Here is a 22,100-nt window from a genome sequence, read left to right as displayed (position 1 = left end):
ATAGGGAAACGACTGAATGTTCTTTTCCCAAAAGTGGGAAGAGGGGGGGTAAAAAAGTGATTGGCAGTGACTCTGGCACTTTCTTGCATTCCTTGCGAATCCAGTTACGAATAATGGAATTGCTTGTTTGCCATCATACATGCGGCCAAAGGAAACTTAAAAAGAGAAGCCAATTTTTTTTTATACAAGCTTGAATATGAGCAATTGACCCATGCATGTAGGTCAATTTTCAACAGTGGACAGTTTGGCCTCAATATTAACCACCCCCACAACGGGTGGGAGGGTCAGGGGAGTGGGGTTAAAAAGTGAAATACGCGACCCCAACCCGCCATGCATGCGTCAGCTGCCTTTTGTACGACACCAGATATCAGGGCGAGTGTCCCACCATGGAGAGGCGGGGCGCATAATTAACATATTTAAATTGGGCTCCCACAGTGCAATTGGAGCCCGCTTTGAAATTCGCTGCTACTGTGTGGGTTTCCCAGGGGTTGGGAAACTCAGCAGTGAAACCAAGGTGGGAGCTGCTGGTAAGTGCTGGCAAGTGCCTCTTTCAGCACTTCTCGTGGGCCAGGAGGAACTGGAGTGCTCCCCCACCACCCCCCCTCTTCAAGGAGGCCTCGCTTCCCCTCAGCCCCAATTATTGACCTCCGCCAGCCCTCCCGATCACGTGCCTTCCCCCCTCCTGATTGCCGAGGATTGTCCTCAAGGGTCCCCAGCTGCAGCCTCCTGCCATTAGTGAACCCTCCCACCTGCAGGCCTGGCTGTACAATTGGCCGGCTCCCGGGCAGGAGCTGGGGCCTACAAAATGTTAATGAGGTCCTGTCGTTAAGATCAACAGCATCTCTGTGACCCGGACTTGCCGGGTTCTTCAGCCGTTTTTGGCCTCACCCGTACCATTCCCCGCCTCCCTGAAAATACTGGCACCTTTATTTCTGAAAAGGTCAATTTCAGGTAACAGCAATGTAATTAACTACATTCCAACAGACTACAGGAAACTTTCGTTTAACCGGAGGTTAAATATCCAGAAAGCTCTATCCACCGGCAAAATTCAGGAGTCGGTTCAGATAAGTTTTTTTACTTTTCGTTGCTTTTTTTCTCCAGTCCTGGCTCTGCAAGCGTCTAGCTGAAGCTGTTGCTTAGCTACAGAGACGCTTGCAAGCTGCGCTGACTGTTTTGAGACTGTTGCTAAGCAACAGGGTTTGTTGCTAGATACGGAGCTCAGAAGCCCCGTATGTTTTAACATTAGCGCTGGTTTCTACGGCAGTTTTGATGGGACGGCACCAGCTCAGTCCCGTCAGTGCCGGATACCAGAAAGTTTCCTGTAGTTATATAATAAGACAAGTGAAAACGTATAATCTGCTCCAGGTTTTGCAGAAAACCTGAAGAACTCTGCACGTTGGGCCCAGATGTGGCTACTGCATGAGAGCTGCACTGACAAATTTAAAATATCACTAGTAACAAAGTAAAAAATAATTCATATTTTTCCATTCTACATACTTGTTCCATCTCCTTGTTTTTGTTGGCCACCTGCCTCATTATCATCTCTTTGTTCGAGTCCAGCTTCAAACACAGCTCTTGAGTGGATGTGAGGTCAGTGAGGGCCGTGGTCTTTTCAGTTTGGACCTGCCGAAGTTCATCTTCCAGCTTCATTATCAACTTATTAAGTGAGCAAACCTGGGCTTTATAGGCATTCCTAGCAGCCTCTTGCTACAGAGAAAATCAATTTTTGCATGTTAAAAAAATGGGAAAACTAAACTGTAGAATAAGAAATCTTAGGAAAATATAAATCCTTGGTGAAATTACATGAAAAATATACTCAAAATTAGCAAATAGATGAATTGTATTCCTGTATTTTGTTTTTGGAAACAAGCTTCGAACTGTTTTGTTAATGAACAGTCACCTGTGGCTGATTTTGATTAAAGATTCACTCAAAACTGACACAATAATGTTATCACTTTCGCCCTCTTGAGATTTGTATCTCTTTATATAATAAAACATCTACTGAGACCAGGAATTTATTTTGTTTTTGTGTTCGAGTATGTAACCTCAAAGTTCGCTGTACATGTGATAATATTCCTTGTCACAGTAAATGATGGACTATAAATTCGTCAGTTCCTACCTCCTCAATTTCTTTTTCAAGCGAGTTAAGTTTTTCATACATCCTCCGGCTGTCAGCTTTAGCGGTAACAAGCTCCAGTTGAACTGAATTGAACTCTCCTTCTATTTGGCGGGCCTTCAATTCCCAGGTCTCTGTCTGTGCATTAGTTCTACGACACTGCTCCAGCAGATTAAAATTCTCATTTTCCTAATAAACATATAAAATATAGTCAATCCACTCAAAAATCACAACTAAAGTTTTTTTAATGAAAAAAGGCAGCTACGAAACACCGCTGCTGGAGTTCTGAAGACAATTTTTCATGGCAATATTTAGCATCTCCATCTGCCACAGGACAAAACATGTATAACATGTCAATGTAATCAAGTAATGCATGACTGCACCTGGAGCCACGAAAGCACCAGAAGGTGTGGGCCTCCTTCCTGGATCCACCTGCCACCAAAGCACTCACCGGGATCATGAGGTCCCCATGCCCAGTTTCTAACGAGTCCCTCATTCACGTCTTGTCTGCTCGGCCTGTGACCCCTAAAAGGAATGTCCTCGGTCATGTCAATATATAATGCTACCCAAATATGTAGTCATGCAAGACTCTCAAAGTACGTATCAGCACATACCACATCATCTGTAATTCACCAGGGCCCGAGAAGCCTGCCAATTTTGCACAATTCAATAAATCTATGGAAAAGGTATAGCCTCGTCAGGCTAATAGCTGGATCTTGCTTCCAAAATTTCTTCTTTCCAAAATTACTCCATTGAATAAATTTATCAAAAGAAAATGGCATTCGGGAATAATGGTGGAATTTGGGAGAAAAATACTGATGGACTACAGGAAACTTTCTGATATCCGGCACTGACGGGACCGAGCTGGTGCCGTAACATCAAAAGTGCCGGACATACCAGAGTTAATGTTTAAACATACGGAACTGAGAAGCTCCGTGTGAATCAACAAACCCTGTTGCTTAGCAACAGCTTCAAAACAGTCGGCTACAGCTGCAAGCGTCTGTAGCTGAAGCTGTTGCTATAGCTACAGACCTTGCAGTGCTTGACTGGGGAAAAAAAAGCAACGAGAACTAAAAAAACATATAGAAAACGGCTCCTGATTTTTGCCGTTAGATCGAGTATTCCGGACATATAACCTCCGGATAAACCAAAGTTTCCTGTACTTGACTGTGTTTGGCACTTCTCTGGCAATTCCTTCCACTGGATTGAATCAATCCTAGCAAAAAAAGCCTTGCATTTTATACAGCGCCTTTCACGACCTCAGGATGTCCCAAAGCGCTTTACAGCCAATGAAGTACTTTTGATGTGTAGTCACTATTGTAATATAGAAGAAGAGTTCTTTTGTGCTTATTGATGCATTGTTAACGTTATTACCGAGGAAGTCATGCACCATTCCATAGCTTCAAATCAAAATTATTTCACTGGAGGTTCGATCTGACATCACTAGGATGAACAAATGGGAAGATTCTTTTGTATCATCACAGGGTGGAGGTGTAGGAGTAGCTCATAGATCCACTCTGGAAGCCAAGCAAGGAGCATACTTTGGGTAAAAGAAAAGAAAAAAACAAAATAAAATGTTGGTAGTTAGCAAGTTACAGTAATTAGTTTCTGGTCTACAGCCAATGTAGACATTTCTGAAGGAGGAATGCAAGCCCTGAGAGTGCAAGATTTATTTCCCAGTTAGACCCAATAATGGTGATTTCATTTCACTTCACTAGCAATTTTCTCCCATTCCATTTCTGCTGAAGCACTGACTTCTGGCTTTGGTACAGCTCCATGGGCTCCCACCTGTAACGTGCTCAAGTGGCCATTGTTCATAAGTCAGCCTGGACAGTGAGTGTTGGGAGGCTATTCTATTACAGGAGGCACCACATGCAATCTGCTCCTGTTTGCATCAGATATCCACACACATGCACTTCTGCAGGGGTCCTTAAAAAGCAATCACAGTTGGGAACCCTGGCCAGTTTTCCCCTCCCCAGCCTAGAGGCTCTGATGCTAAAACCCCGATTTTAACTCGGGGCACAAATCGGGTGGGTGGGAAACCCCCATGACTTCATCGGCACGAGGCCCGGGCAATTTTAAATTCCAGGCCTCATTTCCATTTGCCTGACAGGCTGCTCTCCCAATCGCTCAACAATGATCCTGGTGGTTCCCTGACTTTCATGGTCTTCTGTTACTCAGGCATGTTGAGGTTGCAAAGGGGTGTCCTGTAGAGGGTATTCCCCAGCAGCTATCCTGGCACATTCCTGGGAGGGTCCAATATTGGGGGGGATGGTAGACTGTTGCAGGATAAATACGTTGTGACAACTCCCTGGCTACCTTGTACAAACTTGCATTATCCGTGACCAGCACTGATGGAGATATTGATGGAGTGGTAGCCTCTTCTAATAACAAATGCTGCTGGCTGGTGCCCTAATGACCACATGTGCGCAATCAATAATGCTCTGGGCATGAGGGAAACCAGGCACTGCTGAAAATCCTCATGCTCTTTCATGCTGACCGTTGGGGTCAATGGGGAAGGTGACATACTGCTCAGTCCTGGCGAACAGGGCATCGGTGACCTGTTTAATGCAGCTATGTACTGCAGACTGGGATTTGTGGCTGATTTGCCCTGTAGCCGAACGGAAGGAGCCAGTGCCAAAAGCTTAAGGGCGGTAGTGACTGACAGCCACTGGCAAAGCATTCCCCCAGTCCAGCATGCAGCAGGTGCTGTTGCAGGAGGCTGCAGAGGTCTGCAACACCCTGCCTGGAGAAGTACAGCCTCCTGATGCACTGCTCCAGATAGATCCAAGAAAATGACTCTTGGCCTGTAGCACCTGTGCGCGGGATATGGCCTTCTACAAGCAGCTCCTCTCACCTAATGTCTTCTGAGAGGCCCAGCTACTTCTGGTGCTGACTGCTGAACTTACTGCTGCTGTTGCTCCTCCTCTTCCTCCAAGCGTTCCTCCATCCAAATAAAACCAGCAATAATAGCACCCATGATCAGCACAGAAAGCTTTCTGGGGGTGATATGGCAAACAAAGTGCAAAAGAAGCGATCTGAATCTCCTTTAAGACAGAAGATCTGCAGCTTTAAATGCTATTTCAGTGGCTCTGAGAGACGAATCCTGCCAGGTTTTACTGGCGGGTCAGGCACTGGGCGGGTCTTCTGCTATCTTTAGTTAAAATGATGTTCGGCTGCCAATCGTATCACAGGACCCCGATTTTAATATATTTATACAAAGCTCCCATTTGTCTGTTGCAAGTACCTAACCCAATTCCAAAAAATGCGTGGTTAAAATGGCAACAGGAGCACATCATGATCACAGTGGTAAATACACTACCACAATTTTAACCAGCTGCCCGCCCACCCTGTTCCCATTGGGTGAGCAGGGTTAAAATCAGGCATTAACTATAGCACACTTACCAACAGTCCAGAAACGATCAACTCACACAATGCAGACAAGGATCAAATCTAGGATCTGAATGGACATATTTGCTGAACAATTGGAGGAAGCCATATTTTGTCACTGATCTGGCTTCTCTGTGATACTGACCTTGCTACTAAGCATATTCTCCACCTTGGATATCTCGGTAATGTAATCCTGGACTTTGAGCTTCAAGTCTTTATTCTCCTGAATAGATTCGTCCAATTTGCGGTTCATTGCCTATAACAAATAAGATATGCATAGACTGAAATATATCAGACCTATAAATTGTCAAGATTATACGTGTGCTGTTGGTCATTTAGCTGGAAAACTCCTATGAAGCTTTACAATGTTCAATTACTTTCAACCAGACAGCTTTAAAATTTGTAAACATTAACATCAGTCAATAAACATTACAGCACAGGTACACAACATGAATTCTACAGCTGTACGTGGCCCAGTGAATCTTTGTCAAAGAGGCAGTAAAAACTCGGGCCGAGGCTTTCTGCCATGTCTCCGCCAAATTTTTTGCTGATCTGGGGGACGACAGGGGCAGAAAGCTTCTCATGGGACGCCATTTTCCAGGCATGGGAGAGTCCAGTTGGGCCAGAGTACGCCTGCCCAGATGTGGGTGGGCGTAACTACATTTGATCCCGATGAAGACCTCCACCATGGTTTCTGCATTTGCCTAGTTGGAAAGCTGGACACCAGCTGTTAGGCCCTGGCATCCAATGTTCAAAAAGGTCAGGAAGGGAACCTGAAGGCATCATGAAAAGAGGAGTCTTCGCAAGCACTTTACATTTTCAGTGGCTAAAAAATCATTTCTTTAGACAGTTCAATGCCCATCTCATTTTCCTCCTATAGCAGGCGTCCCAGGGCCTGCTGCAGCAATGCATCATCCCCAAATAGGAGCAATCTCCACCTGAGGTGGACAAGTCTGTCCCTCATATATTTAATGGCCTTGACCAGAAATATGACCAGGGTTGGGGGCGGACTGAAATACTGGCCCTTTCATAGATGCACCCCAATCACAGGGGTGCGTGAATCCTAGCCCAGACTCTCTAAATCACTTCTTGTTGCCCATTTTAAACTTTAGCACTGCTGATCTCACTGCTGATTTGCTTTTTTTTGCTACTATTCAGGAGATTTATAGTTGGATTTATTTTATATTTATTTATATAGTTGGAGATTCATATACACTGTAACCGGTACATAGAAATGCATTCTAAATGTACAGTTCGGAAGCTAGTCTTTCAGCTAAATGGACACCTCTGTCAGTAAAAGGTTTTGGCCATACTTCTCAAGCCGGAACACAGGAACAGGGGCAGGCCATTCAGTCCCTCAAGTCTGTTCTGTTGAGTCTGTGTGTCCCAGTTATGTTTAGGATCAATCACTGACACAGACAACAAGAATAACTTTTAACAGGTCTTTACTATTCGGAGGTCAGGGCTGAACTGCCCAGCAAATCCTTACACAACACTTATATACCGGTGTGGTCACCACCGGTATTACAGTATACAGCAGCCAAGAGAAAGTAGTACATCTCTTAAAGTAGTTCTCTTAAGGTGGAACAGGTTACATACACCACAATCCTCCCTTTTTAGCTTAACAGTTATATCCCCATTTAACATAACATAATAACATATATACAACTTCATGCAAAACAGTTCAAAGATTCAGTCTCTGAGGAGGCCTCCTGATTTGAGTTGGATAACGCCTTTCAGGGGTCTCTGATTCTCGTTGTTGGGGTGACTCATCTAGTTGGTCTCTTATGGATTGGACATCATCATCAGGTACATTCACTTCTGAAGTAGATGCTTCAGGTTCACTAACTTCTTCCACGGTTGTCTCTGCCGTAACCATGGGTTCGACCCTTGTTCTCGATTCTACCAGTTGGTCAGCATGACGCCGTATTACATTTTCACCAACATCTACCGTGTACATCAGGGGACCTTGTCTGGCCCGAATTGTTCCAGATCGCCATTTCTCGTTTTTATAATCCCGGGCTAACACTGGTTGTCCTTGTGGTAAACCACTGTTATACCTGTCTGTAGAGGTATGTGTATTCCACTAGGTACAGGTCTGGACATGCCTCGGCTGACTCCTCCCACTATTCCAGGTATATAAGTGACTACCTCCCAGTCCCTTAGTATTCTGGACGGGTCGACCACTTGAGACAAGACCTTCATTCTTTAGTTAATAAAAGCCTGATTGTTACTCGCTCAACCTCAGTCTTTTGAGTAATTGATGGCGCATCAGTCCTATTTCGAAACTCCGAGTGGTCTTGTTATTTATATGCTGGAACTGTTTGTTTTCAACTTCCCTCCGCACATTTGGTTTTAACAAGTCCAACCTGGACCGCAACCTCCTGTTATAGAACATCATGGCAGGACTTTGGTTTGTCACTGCATGGGTGGCGTTTCGATATGCCAGTAGGAATTTGTCCACCTTGTGTTGTAGTGGAATCTGATCTTCGCTCATGGCCTTTATCGCTTTTTTGAACGTTTGTACAAATCTCTCGGCCAACCCGTTTGTAGCCGGATGATATGGGGCAGAGGTATAATGTTTCACCCCATTCTTCTTCATGAATCTCTGGAATTCTTCTGACACGAACTGCGGTCCGTTGTCTGAACATATTTGTTCTGGCAATCCATTTCTTGTAAATATCGTTCTTAACACCGCGATCGTCTTTTCCGAGGTAATGGTAGTCATCTTAATCACAGCTGGCCATTTTGAATGTGCGTCCACCGCAATTAAAAACATGGAGTCCATGAAAGGACCAGCAAAGTCAATATGTACACGTTGCCATGGGGTTGAAGGCCATTCCCATGGATGCAGCGGTGCAATCGGAGGTGCATTTTGCACTTTTTGGCACCCTGAGCAGCTTTTCGTCAGCTCCTCTATCTGTTGGTCAATACCCGGCCACCACACATAAGCCCTAGCAAGGCTTTTCATCTTGACTCCCCCCAGATGACCTTCATGCAGTTCCTTTAGAACTCTCTCTCTTAACTTAGGAGGAATAATCACCCTTGTTCCATACATCAATGTTCCTTGACAGACGGACAGCTGTTCTCGTCTTGCTGAGAATGCCGGTAACAGTGGATCACCATGTGCTGGCCATCCCTTCACTGTCACTTCGTAGACCCTGGACAGTGTCGGGTCGTTCCTGGTTTCTCTTTCAATACTTGCATTGGTGACTGGTAAACATTCGATGATGGTCGAGTGAAATAACTCAACAGGGTCAACCGTCGGTGCCTCCTCCTCTGTAGGTAGTGGCAGGCGCGACAGCCCATCAGCATTACCATGCTGCTTTGTACCTTTGAATTCTATCTGATATTGATGTGCCCCTAGGAAAAGGGACCATCTCTGGAGTCTCTGTGCTGTCATCACCGAAACACCCTTCTTAGGGTTAAAAATGGATACCGACGGCTGGTGGTCTGTCAGAAGTGTAAACTTTTGGCCCTGCAGGTAATGATTAAACTTCTTTACTCCCCACACAAGGCTGAGAGCCTCCCTATCTATCTGAGCATAGTTGCGCTCAATGATCTGGATGCGAACGCAACTGGCCTCTCCTGGCCATTTGGCAACTTGTGTGAGAGTACTGCCCCAATACCATATGGAGAAGCATCACAAGCCAAACGAATAGGCAGCATTGGGTTGAAGTGAGCCAACACTTCCTCTGAGGTGATCAATGCCTTGCTTTCGCGAAAGGCCCTCTTACAGTCCTCGCTCCACTTCCATGGTACTCCCTTCTGCAAAAGAGCGTTCAGCGGGTGCAGCACCATGGATAAATTTGGCAGAAACTTATGGTAATAGTTAATCAACCCTAGAAACGACCTCAATTGGGATACATTATCCGGAGCGGGAGCCTTCACAACAGCTTCGATCTTGTCAGGAGACTTATGAAGCCCCTCCTGGTCAATGACATGACCACAGTACGAGATCCGCTTCTGAAAGAATTCACTGAGAGGAATTACGGCAAACATCAAGGTTGAAGAACATGCAAACCCGAAATTTTTCAAAGCCAGTCTGAATCTGACTTCTGTTTGTTCGAACTGTTCTCTGTCACCTTGTGTACCTTTCTGTACTTTTCCTGCAGTGACTTTTTGTTGCTGGTCTTCTTTCCTGACCGGCATACTTTAGCTATGTGACCAAGCCTGCCACATTTTCTGCATTCCTGATTTTTGAACCAGCACTGGTTCTGATCGTGCGTTGTCTTTCCACAACGATAACATTTTACTGTACTCAAGACCATTTGATTGGTGCTGAGTTCCGGTGACCGTAGCTGCATTTCCGCAGTGCCTCTCGCTGCGGCTTCGTGCGATGCTGCAATAGTGACAGCTTTATCAAGCGTAAGCTCATTCTCCTCAAGCAGTCGCTTTTGTGATCCTTCTTTTAACAATCCACACACAAATTTATCTCTCAGCGCATCTGCTAGTCCTGTTCCAAACTGACAGTACTTTGCTAGCTTACGCAGTTCAATTAAAAATTCAGCGTTGCTTTCGTCTTTCAGCTGCGTTCTTCTGTAAAATTTAAATCGTTCCGCTATCATCAGCGGCGTGGGGTTTAAATGATCTTTCAGGACAGTAACAATATTCGTGAAAGTCTGATCCGCCGGTTTATTTGGTGATAGAAGGTGCTTCAATAGCCCGTATGTTTTCGCACCCATTGAGCTTAATAAGGTTAGTGCTTTCTCATCATTTGGTACCTTATTTGCTTTACAATACACTTCCATGCGTTCTACATATGTGGTCCAATCTTCGATATCGCTATCAAAGGTATTAATGCTCCAATGTTTAGGCATCCTTGCAATTAAAATTTTTTTTTTCTTTTTCTCAAAATGGCGGCTTCCCGCGCTTGTCTTCTTCCCCCGCCTACTAAAATGGCGGCTTCCCGCGCTTGGCGGTCTTTCCCGTGCTCGTCTTCTTCCCCCGCCGACTACAATGGCGGATTCCCGCGTTTGCCTTCTTCCCCCGCTGGCTGCAATGGCGATTGCCTTGCTGCTGCCGTTCTCGCCTCCCCAGCGGTTCTCACTCCCCGACGCTGCTTTGCCTCGCAGCCCCGCTTGCAGCCCGGTCCTTTACACCGGCTGTGTTTGAATTCTCCGCGGCTCTCGTGCCTTAAGCTTCTCAACTCCCCGACGCTGCTTTACCTCGCAGCCCCGCTTGCAGCCCGGTCCTGTACACTGGCTGCGTTTGAGTTCTCCGCGGCTCTCGAGCCTTAAGCTGCCCCAGTCGCTGCGCCTCTCGGCCTCGATTGCAGCCCGGCCCTTTCTACCGGCCGTGGTCGAGCTCTCCGCCCTTATTCCTCCGTTTTCCCTCCCCTACTCCACAGCCAACGCGGCCGACTTTCTGCTCGTGTCGCTGATCGGCTTACCCACCACCGTGGTAGAAGGGATGATCACTGCCTGTCACTGATGGAGGGCTTTGTGGTCAGAATTCTTTTTCTTTTTTAACCCGGGTTCTCGATGCCTCCGTGCGATGGTGCTCAGCAGGATGATGAGGGCGGATGCCTCTTCTCGACGCCCGTTCTGAGGACGAAGCTGCCTTGGATGTAAAACTGCCGCAGGGTAAGATCGGACTCGTCGCCACTGTTGAGTCTGTGTGTCCCAGTTATGTTTAGGATCAATCACTGACACAGACAACAAGAATAACTTTTAACAGGTCTTTACTATTCGGAGGTCAGGGCTGAACTGCCCAGCAAATCCTTACACAACACTTATATACTGGTGTGGTCACCACCGGTATTACAGTATACAGCAGCCAAGAGAAAGTAGTACATCTCTTAAAGTAGTTCTCTTAAGGTGGAACAGGTTACATACACCACATGTTCCGCCATTCAATTAGATCACGGCCAATCTGTATCTCAACTCCATTTACCCACCTTTGCTCTGGATCCCTTGATACCCTTACCTAACAAAAATATACCAATTTCAATTGACCCAGCTTGGGTGACAGTATAAACATAGTGGGGGTGACTTACTGTATTTCACATTTCTAGCAAAAGCATAAAATAAATCAGAGAAAATAGGATCATAGGAAGAAGAGTTGGCCATTCAATTGGATCATGGTTGCTCTGTACCTCCACTCCATTTACCCACCTTTGCTCTTTAACCTAACAGAATTCTATCGCGCTCAGTCTTGTAAATTTAATTTGACCCAGCATCCACAGCCTTTTGTGGAGCGAGTTCCAGATTTCCACTACCCTTTGGATAAAAAAGTGCTTCCTGATTTCACTCCTAAATAGCCTAGTTCCATTATTAAGATTATGCCCCCTTGTTCTGGATTCCCCCACCAGAAGAAATCATTCTTCTCTATCTACCCTAATGAATCCCTTTATCATTAAAAAAATCCCAATTAGATCACTGCTCAACCTTCTTAACAAGGAATACAAGCCAAGTTCATGCAACCTGTCCTCATCATTTCACCCCTTCAGCATGGCATCATTTTGGTGAATCGGCACTGTATCCACCTCCACCCCCGGTGTACTTGTGCAGTAGCTTTTGTGATTTGTGTACATGGACACCTGAATCCATTTGCTCCTTCACAGCTCTCATCTATCACCATTAAGAAAATATTCTGATTTGTCTTGCTCAGATCAAAGTGGATGACCTCATACTTCCCCACAATGAACCAGTTTCAATGCTTTGCCCACTCATTTAGTTTGTCGATGTCCCTTTGTAGCTTTCTACTCCCAGCTACACAACTTACTATGCCTCCTAACTTAGTCATCTGCAAACTTGGATATACAATTCTATATTCCTTCATCCAAATCATTATTATATATGGTGAAAAGCTGAGTACAGATCCCTGGGGAATGGTACTACATGAACATCACATGTCACATCCAGGATATCAGAGAACATTCCCTTTACCCCTACTCTCTGTCTCCTACATCCCAACCAATTACCAACCCAAGTCACAAGGTTACTTCTAATCCCACACGCTTTCATTTTGACTAATAATCTTTTTTGCAGCAGGCACTCCCCTATCCACCATGCCAGTGACCACCTCAAAAAATTCAACTTTATTAATCACACGTAACATACTCTTCACAAATCCATGCTCTCTTTGATCAATACTTTATCTGTATTTGGTGATTCTATAGGCCAATTTCCAACTTGTCCCCATCATAAATTCAGTGCTTTCCAATTATTAAAATGGCTGTTCGTTTCCATAACTGTTGTTTAAAAATATTAAATAAGCAATGTTGTACGCCAGCTGCTATGCTCGATTGCTAGGATACTCTCTGCCTTTTCTGCCCACAGCTTTTAGCATGTTACCACAACTTCACAACAACACCTTGCATTTATATAGTCTTTAATGTAGAAAAATGTCCCAAGGCACTTCACAGAAGCGTAATCAGACAAAAATAGACACCAAGCCAAAGGAGGAGATATTAGATGGGGTGACCAAAAGCTTGGTCAGAGTTTTAAGCAGGGCCTTAAAGGAGAAGTGGGAGGAGGAGATGCAGGGAGGTTTAGGGAGGGAATTCCAAGTGTAGGGCTTAAAGCATGGCTGCCAATGATGGGGCGAAAGGGGGGGGGGGGGCGTGCACAAGAGACCAGCGCCAGAGGAATGCAGAGTTTTGAGGGGGTTATAGGGTTGGGGAAATTACAGAGGTATGGCGAGGCCATGAGAGGATTGGAACATTATGGTTGCAGCTGATGTTTATATGGTCATGTGTTTCATAACATCTGAACTAAAACCAAACATAAGGATACCATTATAAATAAGAACAGATGAATTACTTATAGCCAACTGGGACTATTATTTTTTGTTATGTGACTGGTCACTCTCCTGTGGTGATGCACACAGGGGGGAGGTAATGTTCACTTTCGCCGGGAGTGGAAAATTGGTGGTTGCGGTTCAGCGGCCCATCATACACTCTTCTCGATTTTCCATGCGATTGAAGTCAATGAAAAGGAAAGTCGGGTAGAGTGTATAACGGGGTGGCCGATCCACTATCGCCAATTTTCCACCCCCATCGTGAATGAAAGCTACCTTCAGGGGGTCAAGACCAAGTTTATTGTTCAGATTATGCAGGGTTCAAGGGCGGGAGGATAACTGGAACAAGGTGGGTGCGACAAATGGGAGGTGTGAAGAAAGAAAGGAGGAGAGGAGCAATGGGATAGAGGGGGGAAGGAGGGGAGCAGGAAGAGGAACAAAGGGCGGGGATGGAGACTGGAGGAGAAAACAAAATGGGAGAGGATGGAGGATGGAGTGAGGGGGAAGCAAATGCGGGGAATCTACCTCAGTTAGGGAGGGTGGGGGGGGGGGGAGGAGCCAGAAAAACATCTCATGCAATCTGCACTGAAAGCATCTTGCGAGGAACATGTCAGAGTAAAGCAGGGAAGCGAGGGGATGTTAGGGGATGAGGGAGGGCAATTCTCGGGGAGGGGCCAGTCTGACCAGCAGCCACCTTAGGAACATGCATTGCCAGGAGAGTCTTAGAAGTAGGCAACATCAGCCCAGAGCATCTTCGAGCGAGTGCAGATGTTGTGGGGCGGCAAAGCATGATATCAGAGAACGGGGGTGGGGTCTGATTTTGGCTGGGGTGGCCTGTGCAAACTGAACACGAATGGCAGAGCAAAAGAAAGGCTGACTTTGGATGGGGCGGCCAGTGTAAATGGAGCAAGCAGGTTTGGAGAGTGGGGGGAGGGGCTGACTTTGGCAAAGGCAGTCAGAGTATAGCAAGGTAGTCAGTAAAAATAATTATTAAAGTTACAAGTGATTAAAAATAATGATGTAATCCATAATTAGTACAATTCCAACAACACTTACACTTCAGCACGGTGGCATAGTGATTAGCACTGTTGCCTCACAGCGCCAGGAACCCGGGTTCGAATCTGACCTCGGGTGACTGTCTGTGTGGAGTTTGCACATTCTCCCCGTGTTTGCGTGGGTTTCCTCCGGGTGCTCTGGTTTCCTCCCACAGTCCAAAGATGTGCGGGTTAGGTTGATTGGCTGTGATAAATTGACTCTTAGTGTTAGGGTGATTAAATACATGGGGTTACGGGGATAGAGTGGGATATGTGTTGGTGTAGGGGTTACGGGGATCGGGTGGGATATGTGTCGGTGCAGGCTCGATGGGCCGAATGGCCTCTATCTGCACTGTGGGGTTTCTGTGAAATATTGCTGCAGAGCCATCCTGTGCCAGAGCATGGAACTGCAATCAAACTCAAACAAGCAGTATACTGTAGCAACTGAAAATGCTGGAAAAACTCAGCAGGCCAGGCAACATCCGTGGAGAGAAATTAGAGTCAACGTTTCGGGTGAACCCTTTTTCAAAACTGGAAAGGAAATGAAATAGATCGAAAGGCAGGGCTGGGAGAGAACAAAAGAAGTGAAGAGACATTAAGAGGTATTCAAAACCAGACGAGATGGTGATAGGACTAGTGGAGACAAAAGGCAGCTCTAGATTAGGTGTGAAATGTTCTGGCAGAATGAGAGACAGCTGCCATGTGGGAGAGAGAAAAAAAAAGAAAGTGGGGGGGGGAGGGAAAAACCAAAACAAAGGGGTGGATAAAAAATATAAGTAAAAAAGTAATAGGGGCCGAGGTTATGATCTGAAATTGTTGAACTCGATATTGAGTCCGGAAGGCTGTAAAGTGCCTAATCGGAAGATGAGGTGCTGTTCCTCGAGTTTACGTTGAGCTTCCGTGGAACAATGCAAGAGGCCAAGGACGGTGAGGTCCGAGTGGGAATGGAGCGGTGAATTAAAATGACAGGCGACCGGAAGCTCGGGGTCACCCTTACGGACTGAACGGATTTCCAGCATCTGCAGTATTTTGCTATCGTACAGTAGCAACTAATGCTTTAGTATCACCTAGTGTTACATGTTAATAACATTGAAAATACACCTATTGCAGCCCCACCTACAGGTGTAATAGGTATTTCAGGTAATCATGGACACCTAGGCCTAGAAGTTTGATGGTGGCACAAGAGTTTTCCAGAAGCTAAACAAAGTCACCAATATGACAGGCCAGATGCGCACGCATTAGGAGCCGCAAGTGCACCACCCACCATATTGGTATAGCAGAAAAAAAATAGGCATCCAGGGCCTGCACCTGAAACAACTGTTCAGCCTTTTGCATATGCAAATAAGGCACGGCTGCATTCAGTCAAAACCAGGTCTATATGCAACCTAACAGGTGGTCCTTAAAGGGGCCACTGTAGCCGCCACCAAAAAGATAAATTTGTTAAAAAAATACTTACCTGAATGTGGAGCCGGAAGGAGCAGCAGTGCTCCCGATTGCCGCCTCTTCTGGTCCCCTTTAAGGACTTACCGGAGGGCCGCTGCCAGTGATGCAGCAGCCCGATCTTCGAGGCCTCTTCTTCACTGAGCTGGCTGGGGACTCCCATTAGGTGTCCGTAGCTCGCTGGCTCGATGATACTGAGGCCCAAGGCTCAATATTAGGTGCGCCTCTGGCCTGTCCACTGAAGCATAGGGATCGTTCCCTGAGCGCCCGATTTAATCCCTTAGGGAAAGTTAGTATAGGGTGACGTGCCTCAATAACTTCAAGACTCGAAGTTAGCAGAATAAAACAAGGCTTTTATTAGCAAAGAAAAGATGCCGGTGGCTGCAGCTAGCTTCACCTGGCGTGCTGCTGTTCTACTGCAGGACAAGCCTGAACTTGTCTTAAGTAGGGCCAGGTATGGGCGGAGCCGACACACAAAGGGGGCAGTGCCCTATACACAATACAAGGTACAAACACCGGAGCAGGCAATACAATATATACAGTTAACTACAGAGTCTGATGAATGACATATTTCATCACATAGGGGTTTTCCATATATTTTGAAATTAAATGTTGTGATCCACCCAGCAATTTTAATAGATAATTATAAACCATAGTAACGGAGTCATTTTGAATACAAAATGACCGTGAGCGCCAAGATGCTGCAAGTTTATTCTTCAAAGTTTTAATGCTTTTATAGTGCTATAGAAATTATGCCTTAAAGTGTTTCTTTTTTCACATGCTCAGCCAGGAGGAAGGAAAGGCTGAGGACATGTAAAAGTCTGATGTGAAAATTAAACTAACAATAATGCAGAAGCAAAATGATTTTGTGCTCAATTTGCTTTTATTTTTCCACAGTTCTCAAAGTAGGGGAATTAACACTATATTGCATTCTGCTGATACATTGTTTAAGGCTTAAGATATGTACCATCGAACTCCAATATGGTGTTACTCGATCAGATTGAGAAGTGTGAGAAACTAATTATGCATTCCAAGAAGAAACACACTTGAGAGTAAATTTTTGATTTTGTCTTACCGACAGGGAGCCCAGGCTACCAGTAGTGTGTATCTGAAACTTGGGCGTTCACTCTACACGATTTTCCGACCACGAATTGAAATAGTTGTAAAATTATGCTCAGTACATGTCCAAATTTATAACATGCACTTCTGGCAAGCAATGCTCACCACCAGTAGTGCGGAAGATGGAAGATTTCAGCCCATAAATCCTCAGCCCTGCTCTGCTGGCCAAAAGTGTGGCTGCCTGGGCGCTGGTGAGCTCTGCTCATGCTTTTGTCCGAGAATCTGCGGGTCAGGGTGGGGTCACATTATTTACACATGTTGGGTGGGTCTCTGTGCCAGTATGGATGCATCTTGGGCAGCTGCTGGGGGGAGTGGGGGGGTGGAGGAGAAAGAAAAAGGTGGCCGTGGCAAGGCACTTGTTTGGCAGCTGGCGTAACCAGCTAAGAATTTTTCTTTCCATTCAATCCATTTGGGCTCCTTTATAAGTTTCCCAAGGTTATTCATGGAGCTGGAATTTTTTATTGGGTGTCCAAACCAGAATCCAAGTCCAAACCTCTAGGTGGTCCCCACTTCCGCCCCTGAAATGACCTGTACTTGTCCAGGTCGTTTGGCAGTAGAGGGAGGCCAGGGTCCAGAAAATTCAGAGACTCCTGCCCCCTTCTCTCGCTGATGTCAGGGGATATTTTTGGGGTGACCAGCAGGAGCCGAAGGAAAGACCCAGCGTTTCCAGGTCCCTTCACTGGGTCTCCTTCACCCAATTTGAGTCGGAACTGTTGTTGGGAGCCGAGGATTTTGGCTACTTACCCCCTTGGGTCGTCTTGCTTTCTGAGCTGGAGCATTGGGCTTTTATATTTCTGAATTATTTCTTCCCTTCCCATAAACTTTTTTTAAACTTGGAGAGTGCAATTTGGTATACAGTATTCATAGGATAACATCACTGACAATTTCTATCTATACAGTAACGTGTTAAACATGGCCAACTCCCTGGAACTTCACTTTACATTTGCTGTTTGTATTTGAATTTGTGGAAACCATAAACACTAAACTGATTAGAAGCACATAAATAATTGAAGTTATTAAGTTTTGTAAATGTTTGTGGTGCTACACATTGTAAAATGATTTTGGCCATCTGTCCCTGATTTTTCTAATGACATTTGTTCCCAATTTTAAAGTTTGCCGGTTGAGAGGTACGAATGCAATGTAAGCTTTTATTAGTTGTCCAGACATCACCCTTTCGGACTTCAAGAGGATTATTTGAATATTGGTCAACTAACACCACTAATAGATGAACTACTTTTGCAGATGCAATAGAAACACTCCGTTTCTTACTCTTACCTGAGTGTCGTATTTTAGTTTTGACAGCTGCTCATGTAGGTGGTTATTTTCACGTACTGCTCTTTCTCTTAATTGGCTTATTTCTGATAGTTCAGAATTCATGGAATCATATTGACGTTGAAGATTGGAAATGTCATTTTCTTTACTGTTGATAGACTCATTCAATTGGCTATGGTGTCAAACACATACAGGTTAATTCAGTGCCAAACTAGCTAAAGCTGTAGTTCATTCACATCATACGAGATAACTTTGCTCTAGTTTGTGACAACTCCAACATTAGCGGTGTGGTTTGGTGCTCTTGAAATAGCATGGTCCAAGGACCAGCCACAGTATCGTACACTCCAATTTTTGACTGATTTGCGTGACGAAAAAGTGCCACTGCCTGGGCAAAATACATGGGTTTCTGAAATTCCACTGGTGTCCCGCTGTAACTCCAGCACGAGACCTGCAGAACCCCTAATAGAGCTTCAGCCCCTAGCTGTTGATCAGAATATTCCAATTAGGAACATGTATGTGATTCAGTGTATAAAGGAATGCGTGGTATCAATTAAAAACACTTGGGTGGGCATGTTAAAATAGGATAGGAAATCACCTTCCTGACTCAATTACCCTACTCTAATTTTTAAAGACCAATCTCACTTTCAATCACATGAGACAGCTGGAGGTGAAAGAATTAGCATCATATGAAGAAAGCCATTTTAGACCTCAACGAGAGAATCTGGAAAGGATGCACTCTTATTAGGTTGGGAGGGTGCACAGAATTTGTAGCATGTAACATACAAAGTTTAGATTTTTCATGATTTAACCTGTGAAACATGAAAACATCCACACATTGTAACTGTGCACAAGTGTACCAGACAGCGTGTAGTTAAAATGTACTTCCATCTACAGAAGTATGCTTAGGTGCTCACAATGTGCCATTCACAAAGCAAGAGGAAAGCAGTCATGCTTCAGAAGAACAGCATGAACCATCTCCACCCATACTTGTATTAAGCAAAAACACTATTACGGTCACCTTGGAAGATTTAGACAGCAATGTAGCTGTGAAAGCACCAGCTGAAGCAAAGAGCACAGGTGATCCAAAGTTAGCAATGAGGTTGGTTGTGGAGAAACCATTTGAATTCCCTAAATTGACTGAGGATATCGACCTCACTGAGGCTGTCGTGTACTGCAATAGGACCATGTAAAACCCAGCTGGGTCACTATTGCCCTTTAGGGAAGGAAACCTGCCATCCTTAGCCAGTCTGGCCTATATGTGACTGCAGTCCCACGCCAACGTGGTTGACTCTTAACTGCCCTCTGAGGTGGCCTAGCAAACCACATGGTTGTATCAAACCACTAGAATGAAAAACAAGAATAAAACCAGATGGACCACTCAGCTGCAATCTAGGCATTAAATCAGAACACGACAAAGGCATACCCAGCCGAGTCGATCCTGCAAAGTCCGCCTCGCCAACATCTTGGGATTGGTGCCAAAGTTGGGAGAGCTGTCCTTCAGACTAGCCAAATAACAACCTGATGTTGTCATACGAACAGAATCATACCTATTAGCCAACATCCCAGACTCCTCCATCACCATTCCTGGGTATGTCCTTTCCTACTGACAGAACAGGCCCACATGAGATGGAGACACAGTGGTATACAATCGGTGGGATAGTGTTCCCAGGAGTCTTCAACATTGACTCCGGACCCCATGAAGTCTCATGGATTCAGGTCAAACATGGGCAAGGAAACCTCCTGCAGATTACCACCCACCGTCCTCCCTCAGCTAATGAATCAGTACTCCTCCATGTTGAACAGCACTTGGAGGAAACAGTGAGGGTAGAAAGGGTGCAGAATGTACTCTAGGTGGGTGCCATTAACAGCCAGCACCAAGAGTGGCTCGATAGCACCACCCAGCGTTCCCTCTGAGGTGTGCAGCCGCGCACTGCTCCAAGGAACCTAAGTGGGATAGATGAAGAACAAATCTAGCAGCTTAAAACTGGGCGTCCATGAGGCGCTGTTGGCCATCAGCAGCAGCAGAATTATATTCCACCACATTCTGCAATCTCATGGCCCAATGTATTCCTCATTTCTCCACCACCATCAAGACCAACCCTCGTTCATTGAAGAGTGTAGAAGAGCATGCCAGGAGGAGCACCAGGTGTTCCTGAAAAGGAGGTGCCAAACTGTTGAAGTTACAATACAGGACTACATATATGCTAAACAGTGTAAACAGCATGCTATAGACCACAACCAACGGATCAGGTCTCAGCTCTGCAACCCTGCCACATCCAGTCGCGAATGGTGCTGGACAATTAAGCAACTAATGGGAAGAGGAGGCTCCAAAACATCTGAATTCCCAACTATGGCGGAGCCCAGCATGCGAGTACAAAAAGCAAGGCTGAAGTGTTTGTAACCATCTTCAGCCAGAAGTTCCGTCTGGATGATCATTTTTGGCCTCCTCCTGAGGTCCCCACTATCAAAGGCTTCAGTTAATTTGATTCACTCCATGTGACATCAAGAAATGGCTGAGTGCACTGGACACAGCAAAGGCCATGCATGGGCCACAACAGCATCCTGGCTGTGTTCAAGGCTAGCTGCACCCAGAGCTAAGCTGTTCCAGTACAACTACAACACTGGCATCTACCTGACAATATGGAAAATTGCCCAGGTATGTCCTGTCTACAAAATAAGAACATAAGAAATAGGAGCAGGAGTAGGCCATTTGGCCCTTAGAGCCTGTTCCACCATTCAATAAGATCATGGCAGATATTCTACCTCATCTCCACTTTCCTGTACTATCCCCATATTCCTTGATTCCCTTAATATTCAAAAATCTATCGATCTCTGTCTTGAATATACTCAACGACTGAGCCTCCACAGCCCTGTGGGGTAGAGAATTCCAAAGATTCACCACCCTATGAGTGAAGAAATTTCTCCTCATCTCAGTCTTAAATGGCCAACCCCTTATTCTGAGACTGTTATCCCTGGTTCTAGACTCCGCAGCCAGGGGAAACATCCTCCCTACATCTACCCTGTCAAGCCCTGTAAGGATTTTGTATGTTTCAATCAGATCACCTCTCATTCTTCTAAACTCTAGAGAATATAAGCCTAGTCTACTCAATCTTTCCTCATAGGATAATCCCCCCATCCCAGGAACCAGTCTGGTGATCATTCGTTGCACTTCCTCTATGGCAAGTATATCCTTCCTTAGGTAAAGAGACCAAAACTCCAGGTGTGGTTTCACCAGGGTCCTATATAATTGCAGTAAGATGTCTTTAGTCTTATACTCAAATCCTCTTGTAATAAAGGCCAACATACCATTTGCTTTCCTAATTGCTTGCTGTACCTGCATGTTAACTTTCAGTGATTCGTGTACAAAGACACCCAGGTCCCTCTGAAAACCAACATTTCCCAATCTCTCACCATTTAAAAAATAGTCTGCTTTTCTATTTTTCCCTACCAAAGTGGATAACTTCACATTTCTCCACTTTATGTTCCATTTGCCATGTTCTTGCCACTCACATAGCCTGTCTATATCCCCTTGAAGCCTCCTTGCATCCTCCTCACAACTTACATTCCCACCCAGCTTTGTATCATCAGCAAACTTGGATAGATTACATTTGGTCCCCTCATCCAAATCATTGATGTAGATTGTGAATAGCTGAGGCCCAAGCACTGATCCTTGTGGTATCCAACTAGTTACAGCCTGCCAACCCGAAAATGACCCGTTTATTCCTACTCTCTGTTTTCTGTCCGTTAACCAATCCTCAACCCATGCTAGTATATTACCCCCATCCCATGAGCCCTAATTTTGTTTAATAACCTCTTGTGTGGCATCTTATTGAATGCCTCCTGAAAATCCAAATACACCACATCCAATGGTTCCCCCTTATCTATTCTGCTAATTACAACCTCAAAAAATTCTAACAGATTTGTCAAATACGGTTTCCTTTTCATAAATCCGTGTTGACTCTGCCTAATCCTATTAATATTTTCCA

The 22,100-nt window shown here is 45.2% G+C and overlaps 1 protein-coding gene across 5 annotated transcripts in view; it reads right to left on the bottom strand.

Moving 5' to 3' along the window:
- The window catches only part of LOC147112031 (testis-specific gene 10 protein-like), a 112,970-nt gene that overhangs the window by 18,731 nt on the left and 72,139 nt on the right, over positions 1-22,100 (bottom strand). For all 5 annotated transcript variants that reach the window (XM_085999497.1, XM_085999496.1, XM_085999495.1 and 2 more), the window contains 4 exons: positions 18,118-18,286; positions 5,652-5,762; positions 2,120-2,305; positions 1,498-1,707 (listed from right to left, as the gene is read on the bottom strand). In XM_085999497.1, the coding sequence (XP_085855623.1) occupies positions 1,498-1,707; positions 2,120-2,305; positions 5,652-5,762; positions 18,118-18,286 (676 nt within the window). The remainder of the gene's footprint in view (positions 1-1,497; positions 1,708-2,119; positions 2,306-5,651; positions 5,763-18,117; positions 18,287-22,100) is intronic.

Source organism: Somniosus microcephalus, chromosome 10 (assembly GCF_052327205.1).
Source record: "Somniosus microcephalus isolate GS21.2 chromosome 10, FLI_Smic_1.0, whole genome shotgun sequence".
NCBI classification, from domain to species: domain Eukaryota; kingdom Metazoa; phylum Chordata; class Chondrichthyes; order Squaliformes; family Somniosidae; genus Somniosus; species Somniosus microcephalus.
The sequence above is the reverse complement of the archived record's forward strand: the minus strand, read 5'-3'. Positions and strand labels throughout refer to the sequence as shown.